General features: G+C 36.1%; 1 protein-coding gene across 1 annotated transcript; it reads left to right on the top strand.

Moving 5' to 3' along the window:
* Window positions 1-3,595: 3,595 nt before the first annotated feature.
* LOC148854003 (succinate dehydrogenase subunit 7A, mitochondrial-like) lies at window positions 3,596-11,553 on the top strand. Its single transcript, XM_088984408.1, has 4 exons — window positions 3,596-3,748; window positions 3,851-3,919; window positions 6,781-6,883; window positions 11,201-11,553. The coding sequence occupies exons 1-4, from the start codon at window positions 3,695-3,697 to the stop codon at window positions 11,281-11,283; spliced, it is 309 nt and encodes a 102-aa protein (XP_088840534.1). The 5' UTR covers window positions 3,596-3,694; the 3' UTR covers window positions 11,284-11,553.
* The last annotated feature ends 1,050 nt before the right edge of the window (window positions 11,554-12,603 follow it).

Raw genomic sequence — 12,603 nt, 5'->3', positions numbered from 1 at the left:
TGTAACACCAATGTGTTAGGACTAGCGTAAAGATCAAGATTCATGCAAAAAATGGCATGTACTGGTGATGAAGTGGTAGAAGGGGAACGGTTTATTTTTCATTACCGATGAGAATGGTCTCCCGTGCATGAGGGCTTTTTAGACGGAGATCTATGACACTTTCAATTATATGCTATTTTAAATAAATTTCATCTGTCATCCAAGTTGAACTATATGCTATTTTGTAGGTCCTATCAGAAATCTCTCGGTGGAACATTCATGAAGTTTGATATACTTAGATGCTCAACAAGTTGTTCAAGCTCTACAATGGAAAACTCTCCTACCCTTGTCTTGCCAATGGCTTTCGTCTAGGACTAGTTCTTTTGTTTCAAAGTATATACATGTGCCTTTTGCATATATAAATAGAAAATATAATAGTCCAGCCCACAAGGTATCCCAATTAGCAAAACTCCATTATTTATCTTCTTTTAGTTTAAATGACTATCAAGAAGGGGTACCTAGAGTGGAAGACTTTGTTTTGTTATCTTTAGTTTAATATAATGATCGGTGATCTTTCATTCCCCTTCATTTGGTGGTTTTTGTTGGCTGTGTCATTCTTTACTTGATATATAATTTTTTTCATAAAAAGCTAAGTATCATTTTGGTCTCTATTATGTGAGGGATATCAAGAAATTTGGAAAGAAGTCAGCATTGCAATTCTTTTTCATCATCCTATTTTGCTATTTATGTGAGTGAATGTTGAGGGTGAGTGGTGAAGGGGTGAAGGTCAGTTCCAAGGCCACTCTAGCCTTAACGGTTTCAAGGTCGATTCTAGGGTCTACTGGTGGAACATGTTCTTTCTTTACTCTCCCCCTTTAAAAAATGAAACATGTCTCTTAAAATCTCAATTTTCAATAATGATAATATATAATTTAAAACTTATATTATATTTATTAATTAAGTTGAGTAATTTAATATGTAGATTATCTTAATATATTAATATATGTTTCAAAATGTGCAATGGGCTGTGAAACGAATGATAATGCCCCATGCCAATGATAAATTACATAGGTCCAAGAGTGGAAAGGTTGAATGGTTGTAGGCCTCATATATTTTAGGACTGGTGTGGACGTTATTATTGGACACAACCTACTTAATAGCTATTGCATTCAACTAAATCTGTCTACTAATGTGTCATGCACATTAATATATATATATATTTCTTTTTTTAAAAAGGCAAAGCTGTTTTTCCAAACAACTTTTGGGAATCTTTTAACTCTTATATATTTTATCGCAAATGGAAGTTAGGGGCTGTATCACTATTCAATGGCTATTCGTTTTCTCGTAACTCTTATCCCTTAAGATGAATCTTTTAACTTTAAGAGAAAATTGGTTGTTCGTTTCTTCTTATCTCTTAAAATGTAACCATACAACTTTTTATTTTTCAATGATACCCCCAAAAAGACAAACAAAAATTCTCATATATGGGGTTGAAATGAATATTTGATAATTTTTAGAATTCAGAATTTAAAACAACATTCTATGCATTCAGAGTTCCAAAGAAAAAAAATTCACCAATACCAATATACCTCATAATGTAATTGTTGCGCTTTCAGATGTCAAATTTCAGAGCAAATGAATAAGCCCTCACTATCTGAAAGCCCAAACTGGCAAACCCAAGGTAATGGGTTAACAAATCACTCCTCATGCAAACCTCACTGTCCATGATTGTGCACAGGAACATCTTCACATGAATGACACCATAAAGTATGGAAGATGCTCCCAATGCACAATTGAAGATGACGTGAGGTTAGTGTGATGAGCACTATGTGAAGAGCATAAAATCCTCCCCTGAAATTTCTAACAATCATAAAAACCTTTCTTTTAGTTTCACTTTAACAAAAGCCTCCATTGAACTTTCAAAAAATTCGACAAAAACATCCCTTCTGTCACTAACTTAGATGAAAAAATTGGACGGATGATCAATTTTTCTAAATACCCATTTTATCCTCTTATAAATTAGTTTACATACATTTTTACTAAAATAACCTAGTACATGTAATCTTTCTTTTAACATGCGAACAGAGATTTTCACACAATATCTATCGCAAGTTGAATCGATAAATCATATTAAGCACTCGATATCTAAAATTGGTTCTGTTTTCTTTTCATTTTTCCCCAAGAACAATCAAATAAAACAATTGTATTCTATCTGATTCAATGGTAATTCATTGATCTTCCATGCCCATGCTCTACCATTTTTTTTTTCTGGGCATTGAATGGAGCTGTCCTCAAATGATTTAATAAAACTTGATCATCTTATGGATTCAAGGGGAATGGTCACATGTAGAAAAAATAACCTATTCACGATCATCTTTTTTCCTTTTTTTTTTTCTTTCATTTTTTCTTTGTTCGCTGACTCTCTACAACAAGATTATACTAAATAAAGAGAAGTTTGGTGACAAGTCGTGGATTCCCAAGGCATACCTGTGTTCTTTCCCTCGATAAACCTGAAAGTTAAGGATTTTTTCATTCCAATACAACAAATCTCATTTGAGCAGGGGCGGAGTCGAGAAATTTTTATAAGGGAGTCAAAACCTAAATAAAGTATGGATGGATCCATAGGAGAACCAACCATTGAGGTAGAGAGTGGGGGGAGGAAAAAATTTACATAGGAACCCGCCCCTACACTTAAGGATTCCTTTCGTATGGAGTTTGGGTTTGTCTCCTCTGATTTCCTTCTCAACCCTTCACAACGAAGCTCCTTAAATTCATCTCCTGAACTCAATGATAGAGAACAACCACCACAACATTCCCCTTGCCATTTTATCGATGGTTGGCCCAAGAAATGCTTTGATTGTTCTGGTATTGCCTGGCTTAAGGTAGAAGAAATCTAATCAGATCGGTCACAACTCTCTATTTCAATCCCTGTGACTTTCTTAGAGTTCTCGTTATCCTCATCTTCACCCACCCATGAGAAACTCACTCTATCGCGTGGAAATCACTGTTTGCATTCTACTTCAAAGGAAGAGAAAGCTTATGTGTACTGAGTTAGTTTAGTAAAAATGTATATAAACTAATTTATGATAGGTAAAATGTATATAAATTAATTTTAGACTAACATTTTTTGTCCGGATTAATAATGGAAGGGAAGTTTTTGTCGAACTTTTTAAAAAATTAGAAGAGGTTTTTGTATTTTACCCTTATTTTATTATAAAGAGGTAACTGAAAAATTTATGATTCCATGCATGCTTGACCCTAAGAGACAAAAGTCACAAAACCTTGTTTTCTTCTCATTTCACATGAAACAAACGCAACAGTTGCGGGCGATGTAAAAATGTGAAAAAATAATGAATAACGTTTTTACCATAAAAATGTACAGGAAACTATTTTTCACCTTTGCACGCGATGGTGTAATTGACATAGGGTAATTTTATCTTTTATGTGATTAATTGACTTAGGGTAAAATAGAAATTTTATTCTTTTTATAACGATTTAACGAAGGCGGTAAGGGTCTAGAGATAGTTAAACAGAAGGGTATAGCTAGTAAATTAGCTAAACCATAAGGATGGCTTAAGAAATTTTCCATAAATATAATCATCGATGATGGGGACGGGGGGAGCCATTCGGCTTCGCTGCTGCTACTGTCGCCGCTGACAACCGAAAGGCCTCTCATCCTTGCGATCCTCCTCTCTCAAGCTCTGATATTACAGTGATGGCGTTCTTGAACAAAACCACTATGTTTTCACGCTTTCAGTCAAATATTGAGGTGTTTTCTTGTCTTTCTTTATTGAACTGTTATTTTTCAAGATTATGCACACACGCAGTCTCTCTCTCTCTCTAATTCATTTTATATGTCTGTATCGAGCAGAAGACGGAGAATCAATTCGCTTTTGCACGCCGTTCTATGCACATAGAACCAGGAGCTCGCGAGAAAGCTGTGAGTATTTCTCATCTCTTCTCTCCCTTTTTGTTTTCCAATTTAACTCAGTTAGTTATATGATTGATTTGATCGGCTTGCTCTGGTTTTCATTCTCTATTTTAAAATTTAAATGACTTTCATCTGACGCATTCAGGATATTGGACCATGTTGCTGCCAGCTATATATTGGTATTGGTGTGGTAATGATCATGATTATTATCGTGGCGTATGAAACCGTCAAACTTAGCAGTAATAGACCATAAATCACGAACATTAAATGGAAATCCCTTCTTACAAGAAACAAAACAAAATTTTCTTATAGGAGGAACTGGAAAATCGCTTGGAAGACGATGGTTCCGTTTCTGAGTTCCTTTTCGTTATATCAAAAGTATTTATCCCGAACCAATTCTGCAGGAGGTCTAATTAGCTTTTTTACTTTGCTTGGTAAAATGATCTGTTGTAAATAGATTGGCGTCAGCTTGAAGAAACGCTAGTGCGACACTTTTTACAGATCTCCAACTTGTGCTATCATTTTTTTTTTTTTTCTATTCTCTTTTTCTCAAAGCTCTCTTATTCACTATCACTGCTTTGTATTTCAAATATGTCCGTTAAAGCAATATGGTTTTATATCTATCATGTCATTTTTTTCAAGTCTTCATAATAACCATTCTTTCCAAAACGGGGGAAAAAGTTCTGTTTGATGCATCACATTTTTGCTTAGGCTCAGTTTGGAAGGAGTGAGTACAAATGCAAATATGTAGAGTACAAAACCTTATATTTTATATTATGTTGTATGCATTTATACTGTACACTTTGTATCTGTACTCTTTCCAAACTGAGCCTTAAGAATTTAATCATTGATGACACTGATGATGCCACCATTTCTTATCTAGTGATTGGTTGATAGTGGCAATGTTGCTGTTTATTTATTTAATTTTGTTATTATATTGTATGCGATTTAATTAATGTGTTCCTCTCTACTCTAGAATTGTAGAAGGATTATGATCCGATCTATTATACTGTGTGAAATAGAAGGCACTAACTGTAAACTTGTTGTGTTAATTTATTTCTTATATTATATTAAATTCATAAAAGAATAGAGCTAAGAAATTTCTTTTATTGTAATTTTTTTCTCTCTGCTAACATCTTTGTTGGCTTAGAGGAATGCCCTGTAGAGTATCCAGAGAGACAGTTCAGTGCATCTTGGGGAGCAAGGGATTTTTTTTTTTTTTTTTGATAGATTGGGGAGCAAGGGAATTTCAATTCTCAAGTGGTTGCTGATATGGTTAAGTGCATCTATGTGGCAACAACATGGCAAAAACTGGTGGAGAGATATGTAAATTTTCACTTACAGTGGTTGGCCTATCTTGATGGCCATGAGATATACCTTAAAACTGTTAAAGGACCATCTGAAGGAGTTACCTTTTTTTAGAAAGGGTAGTGAAAGATTGAAAGAGATTTTTTCCAGAATAGCTGGCGTGGTTATTTGCCCGGGTTCATGGTCTTAGACTGATATATTACTTGTGATTTTTATTGAGTGGAAGTGGAGGGGGTTAACAGGTTGTCATGGAATAAATGTGAGAGGAATCAGAGGGCATTTGCAGTTGGTCCATTACATCAGAGAAGTTACCTCCAATCTCTAATCTGATTATCTTGTTCACATGGATCCCTTTATCAATGGGGGGTTGGGAGGAGCAAATATTGGGTATATGGATGCTAGCCTTACTAGAACCATTTGCTTATTGCCACTTGGTTATAATCAAACGATTCAAACCTTTTTTTTTGGAGGGCGGTTGCCATCTTGTAAGAATTTTGTATTGTGCCTTGTTATTGGGGTTTGATGATTATATCTATTTCCCTCCATTCCTTCCTCTTTAATAAATTATTCATGCACGTGATGCCATCTGATAGAAATTATGAATATATTATTACATTGTGGTTCCACTATACTACCGGACTAAAGTGTCTGTGCTACATTGGAGCATATGAGGAAGCTGATTGATGTAACCTAGGGTTCTTTATTTTTCCCCTCTTCTAGTATTTGTACCTCGTTCTTTCTTTTCTTTTGAAAAGGTAAAGTATGTATTGAATTAGTATGTTAAAAAGAAAAGAGGTGTGCAGTTCAGCTCCTGTACATCAAGGGATTGTACTGGCCCATACACTTAAACCATATATAGATCTATCTATACAATGAATCAAAAAAATAAAAAAAAAAAAACTTATGAGGAACCTCCCTAAACTCCTTTCTAATGACCAACCAAGAATGAATCATCCCTATCACTCTGCTTAATATGGCGTCTTGAGAAGATGACCTATTTTGGAATACAACTATGTTTTCTTTTTTATCAGTAACAAAGTAACCCCTATTTTGAAATACACTTGCTACCCCCCATTTATATATAATTACAAATTGTTTAAATGTTATGTACTACATTCACCCCCCTTGGAGGGACCAAACCCTAGTACATACTACACAGTCTCCTTCCTGCCTCTTGCCTAGTCAACATCAACTAAGCTGTTGGCTGACCTTCAAACCCAGCTGAATCTAGCTTCTAAGTCATTTTCCATCTGTTTTATCCTGCTAAGAGTATACAATTATTAACCAACTGCAAAAGGGAAACATTGTCATAGTATATTTCCTTCCTATCCTGTTGTTCTTAATAAGTTCTCTTCCATCTTGTTTTTTTTTTCCTTGAACAGAAATTATTTTTCATCTTGTTACCAATCATTTTCTTTTGAGGAGCCATTTTTCTATTTAACTGTCTTGAGTCTTGACCACCCCCTTTCTAGAACAACTAAATGGATTTGTAGGCAACATCTGAGATTTCTTAGTTGTCATGCACTTCTGTATTGAAAAAGGCCAATTATTTCACGTTACAGCTCTTGAAAGAAGATCCTGCATTAAAGTGGTTCAAATCACATAAGAAGAGTGTTTGGAGACTCAAACGAATTGGGGATGTGCTCACTATTGTTGTCGTTGCTGGTATGCCATTTCCCTCATTATAAATTGGATTTTCTGTTTACAGGGGTTAGTATCCTTTCCATATTTAACAAGTGATTATTATTATTAATTAAAAATTGATTTACTGTTAATTTTTGCAACAATCAAATAAGAAGGGGGTGAACAAAGAAAGAAAAATGGGTTTATCTGCAAGATGTACTTCTGTGATAGTCCTAGAGTTGGTTGTTGTTATAGTTTTTGTTCCTGAGGTAATTTTAAAAAATTGCCTGATGATTTTATTAACATTCCAAATTGGTTGACAAGTTAATCAAATTCAATAATGCATTTTAAGGGCAATCATAAGTGATAATATTCTAAATTGGTTAATGACCTTTTTTTATGTGTAATGTTTAAAATGATAAACTTAGTATTCAATGCATGTAGTTTTGCTTTATTATAATTCTTTGCCTTTGCTACTTGAGATTCCATACCTGCACTCAAAGCTCCTATAACCAAACATCATTTGGATTGGTTCTTGGTAAAAATGTTAACTTTTTTCATCCTTAGCATCCTTATTCTTTTGCTTGTACGAGCAAAAGTCCACAATCTGAATGGAGCCATTTCTGGTTAGCAATACATATTAAAGAATAAGAACTGTTATTTTTGGGCTTTCAAGGAAATCAACTCATTTGTGTTTTCTCTTAACAGAAATGAACCATTCACAGTGTTGAAATTTTACTTAAAACTAAAAGGGATCCATTTCATGGTATACATGGATATCCTTTGTCATTTAATTCGGTCAAATATTACTTTTGGCATCTACCTTCTGAGATTATAAGAGAAGATTGTGTGGCAATTTTGCTTCTTTCTATAGGTGGAAAAATTACCACTGTGACAGAGAACTCAAAGTGTAAGGTTTGATATTGATCAAATGTTATAGCTATTCAAGTGCATTGAGCATGATTATAATTGCTATTCACAACAGACATGTTACCAGTTAGTAGTCATTTGGTTATCTCTGATTGTAATACTAACTGCATTCGTGGAACCTCATTACAACATCTTTACCTATAGAAGAAGTATGACATTGCTGCTCCAACAACTGGTACAATTCTAAATAATAACTTAACTGGAAGGTTCAGGATTTACCCTGCAATAGTGAGAACAAGATGAATTTAATAGGTTCCTGAGCTCTTTAGCCTGCTATGGGAGAATATTATACCTAAAAGCTGCACACATAAGATGATCGGTTGTTTGGGTATCATGATCCCCACCTCCAAAATGACCCCCCCCCTAAAAAAAAAAAAAAGAAAAGATAAAAATGTCAGATAACTTTTTTAGTTATTCTTCAAATTCTTCTTGATTATTTTATGCATGGTAACATTTGAAGCCTCTAGTTGGACATCCACACATCAATTACTTGGACTGGGGTAGATATAAGGATTGTGATCATCATCATCATCTAAGCTTTATCCCAACCACATGGGGTTGGCTATATGAATCCTGCTTTTTTTGGTAAGTAACTGAATATATTTCAAAAGTCCAGTTGCTCAAAATAAAGCAGCAGAGCAAAAACAAATTACAAAGGAGTATAATCACCACTCTAAAACAACACCCAACAACAAAGAATTACAAATTACAACCTGGGCCTGGGTAGCCCCAAACTAAAAACTCTTTCCCCACCCCTGCTCTTGCTAAGGAATCTGCCAACACATTTGCAAACCTAGGAACCCAATCGAATGAGGCATTCAATGAAATCCCAATTGTTACTGCCCCCCTCACCAACTGCCTAAATTCTCAGGGTAGGTGATCTTGTGCTTTCATCCAACATATTACAGTTTTATGGTCCCCTTCCACAACCACATCTCTCCACCCCTGCTGCTGTATTAGTTTCAAGCCTTGAATTAACACAAGCAATTCTGCCCTTAAAGAGTTAAGCTGTCCTGCTGGGCCTGTAAAACTGATATTACCATTGTGGTCTCTCACAGCACCCCCTACTCCTGAATGTCCTGGATTCCCAAGGTAACACCCATCAAAATTGAACTTGCTTAAACCTGCTGCAGGAGGCCGGACCAGCAAAGTTAGCTATTTGCTCACGTGGAAATCCACCACTGTTTGCCATCCCCTTAAAACTCCTTTTTCTCTGTCACCAGCACCCAATGTGCCACCCTGATTAGAGTGAGCTCTAACTTCTTCGACTGATTTGTGAATTTCCTCAAAAAGTCAGCATTCCTTTCACACCACAGTCCCACAGAATTGCACCTCTCAAGCTTTTTTTTTTTTTTTGTTATCAGAAACACAGAAATGATTTCATTAATAAAAAATAGGCATGAGTACAACAAGAGGTTGTGAAAAGAGAATAAAAGCACAGCTATGGGAAAGCTGACCCCACCCAGATATTACAATTGAGTTCTGTGTACCCCTTGCATAGCTAGACCGTCTGCCAAGTTGTTGGCAGTTCTTCTCACCCACTTAACTCTTATAGTCAAGTGAATGTTTTAAAACGCGGGGGTGTGACACGAGGCTTTCCACTACCTAGAGGCGTGAGGCGTAGTTCAGAACGTAAGAGGCATAAGCCACCCAAAAACAAGGAGGCGTAAGCCTCCTTAAGAGGGGGGGGGGTCAGGAGGAAGAAGAGGAAGAAGAGGAAGGGGGGATCTCATTTTTTTTTATATTAAGAAGAATAAAGGGTCATAGCACTAGTTGAAATAAATGCCACAGTCTGCTGTATCCCCCAATGTTCTTTGCTATATCTGGGGGAATGTTTGGGGGATGATGGTGGTTCATTGAAGAGTTTATTGGGATTAGCTTGAGGTAAAATATAGCAACATTATTCTCTCTCTCTCTCACTCTCTCTCTCTCTCTCACACACACAGAGATAGGGTGGAATTGGATTTAAATTCCTGTTATACTGGTTGCAACTGCACCAGGAAATTGACCTAAACAATCGAATCCAGAGATGCACAGAGTTGACAATTCCAGTGCTACTAAGACAAATACACCCTAATCCAAGTACAACCTATAAATTTGGAGGAATAGGACATCTAATTTATATGTACTTTCAGGAGCAAAAATGAGGCTTTTTGGGAAAAGTACATTATTCTTGCTTGCAAAGTTGTGTGCTTGGCATTTTCCCCCTTTCTGGTGTCTCATCATTTTTCATCTTCTTTTCAGAATATAAAAATATTAACTTATTAATCAATATTATAGGGAACTGGTCATTTATGTGCTTTATCTAGTGGTAACTGTTATGTCTACAGAATTTGGTACTCCATATCATTTTATGATGCCATACTTGTGACACATTTGAGATTTGGTTGTCTGGTTGCAATGCAAATAAATTTGCACCGATGCAAAATCATGGCAATGCAAATGATTTGAATGTAAATTCTGACCTATTTTTGTTTCAAATTTTAGCTTATTTTGTTTGATTACAGTACAAATGAAGTAAACTAAGACATGAAGCAGAATAAGGTAAAATCCAAAACAAAATTAAACAAGAATTTGCATTTTTTACATTTGCACTCCCATGCATTTATACTAGTACAAATAAATTTGTACTGCAACTAAACACAGCCTTAGGCTCAGTTTGGAAGGGTACAAATACAAATATGTAGAGTGCAAAACCTTATATTTTGTATATATTTGTACTCTTTCCAAACTAAACCTTACTTTTCTCATCAAGCTAGGACTAGGAGCCTAAGACTAAAACTACTAGTCAGGTCATGATTTCAATGCAGAGCATGACTGTGCTTTGTGTTCACACCCAGCTAAGTGCATTCTAAATCAGAATGAAGAATTGAAGATCATACCTGCATATTTCACTGTTTAGGAATATGGTGTGCCATGATTTTGATCCTTTATAATTATGAAATTTACATATTATCACTTATTAGCTCACTTTATTTTACTTCATTTGCAACTGTTCGTTGTTGGTGGTACATGCATTATTACATTATCACCATGGAATGAAATGCTGGAAAACATGCCATAGCTTTGTTGCCCTCCTACTCCTGAAGCACCCCCAAGTTGCTGGAAGTTAAAAAAAAAAAAAAAAAAAAGAAATGGGGAAAAGCTTCTGAAATTATAAAAAAGAAGGGGAAAAAAGCGTGCGGATCATTCTTCTGGTTGTATAATGCAGTGCTTTTATTTGCTCCAGAAAAGAACCAAAGCTGCAAAAACTGACCTATATCGATATTTATCATTCTGAATCTCTGATGGTTGTGACGTGCTTCTGTTGACCATCAATCTACAGAACCAGACGTATCCAATATATCAAGTCCCCCTCTCCCCCCTAAATTTCTTGATTTCGACCAATAGGTTTCTAAAGTGGTTCTTATATTCCCTATTTTTTTTTAGGCTGTTGTTATGAAATTTATGTGAAAGCAGTAATGCGGGAAGAAGATCGGAAACAGGCACGTGCGACAAGCGAGGGAACATGATAAACAAGATATCCCCTTGTAAGAAATCATGTTTTCATTATGGTAAAATCACCATCTCCTAGTGAAGGTTTTCCAGGAGTGTTATTAAGCTGTAGTTTCAAGCTGTCTGAATAAGTAGGAGCAAACTCGTTAGCTTCATTTAGTTGAATTAAACTTAGAAAGCAGTATCCTTATAAAGTATGTTTTTGTTGACTTTGGAATTGTGTGGAAATGTCTGAAAACAAATTTAACATAGTGTATTGATTCGCCTCAAGCGATTGATGATGAAAATGCCCTTGCGATGCGTAGAGTGGAGTTGTAATTTTGCATCCCTACTTGTGCAGTTGTGCTGAATGTTGATGGGTCATGGACTCATGGTGTAGGGAGTATGGATTTTGTTTTCATTTTATAAAATGAAGTCAGCATTCTCTCTTTAGTGGGATTACATATCTTGCGATTGCCGGTTGCCTGCTGCTCATCAAGCCGCCAAGCCGGACTGCTCGAGGGGTTCATACTTTGACCGTCCCAACTACTAAACGTCTGCACTTTATTTATTTTTTCCTTTTTGACTGTTGACCTTTATTAAATTCTTTAATTTTTTAATACTTAGATCAGAACGCTATCATCCGTTGGTCACGGATCAGTTCGCTTTCGGCGACGAAACGTGATTCACCCAATCAAGGGCTGGAAAGTGGAAACTTGGAATAGGATCACAATTTCAAAGATGGGGGGTGGCCCTCTTGTTTTAGTTTAGATAGAAAATGAGTCGCCTACAGGATCCGCGTGTCACCGATGAGCAGCCTCTGTTGTCCTTTAACTCTGCGTTATTGTATTAATATAAAACAATTAACGATGGTTCTAAAACTGAGTTCCGATCTGCTCCTCACGGAGCGCGCTTCACACCGATGACATAAAACGTTTAATCCGTGCATCGGGAACATCTTTCGAATACGGAGATGTTTCAGATTTACGGATAAACGTGCAGTGAGACCGGCGTGAGACGCGCTTTGTGGGGAGCATGTTTGATCATAGAATATAAAACTGTAGTTCGTATAGACGAACCAGAACATTCTGGTAGCATCCGAGTCAAACGACTGGGTCTAACCGTCTAACCTAATTTTTTGGTGGGGTTCCACTCAGTCTCATCAAATGCACGACGAAAAGAATCGCAAATCTACACGAGTTGGTATACGCTATTTTCATTTTACTCTGGGTTGGATGGTGACTGGGGAGAGCTGATAATGATATTCAAGTACATGCCACATTTCCCACTGTGTTTTTCTTTTTGGCTCGGTCTAGAGTTCAATAATTGGTTGATATGGCCCAGTCACCTGGCTCATG

This window comes from Nelumbo lutea, chromosome 4 (genome assembly GCF_056320005.1).
Source record: "Nelumbo lutea isolate HS-2025 chromosome 4, American lotus-T2T, whole genome shotgun sequence".
In the NCBI taxonomy this organism is placed as follows: Eukaryota; Viridiplantae; Streptophyta; class Magnoliopsida; order Proteales; family Nelumbonaceae; genus Nelumbo; species Nelumbo lutea.
The sequence above is the reverse complement of the archived record's forward strand: the minus strand, read 5'-3'. Positions and strand labels throughout refer to the sequence as shown.

Coding starts and splice junctions, on each gene's coding strand:
- LOC148854003 (XM_088984408.1), top strand. CDS start 3,695: ATGGCGTTCTTGAACAAAACCACTATGTTTTCACGCTTTCAGTCAAAT. Junction 3,920..6,780: donor CAGGAGCTCGCGAGAAAGCT/GTGAGTATTTCT, acceptor TTCACGTTACAG/CTCTTGAAAGAAGATCCTGC. Junction 6,884..11,200: donor CACTATTGTTGTCGTTGCTG/GTATGCCATTTC, acceptor ATTTTTTTTTAG/GCTGTTGTTATGAAATTTAT.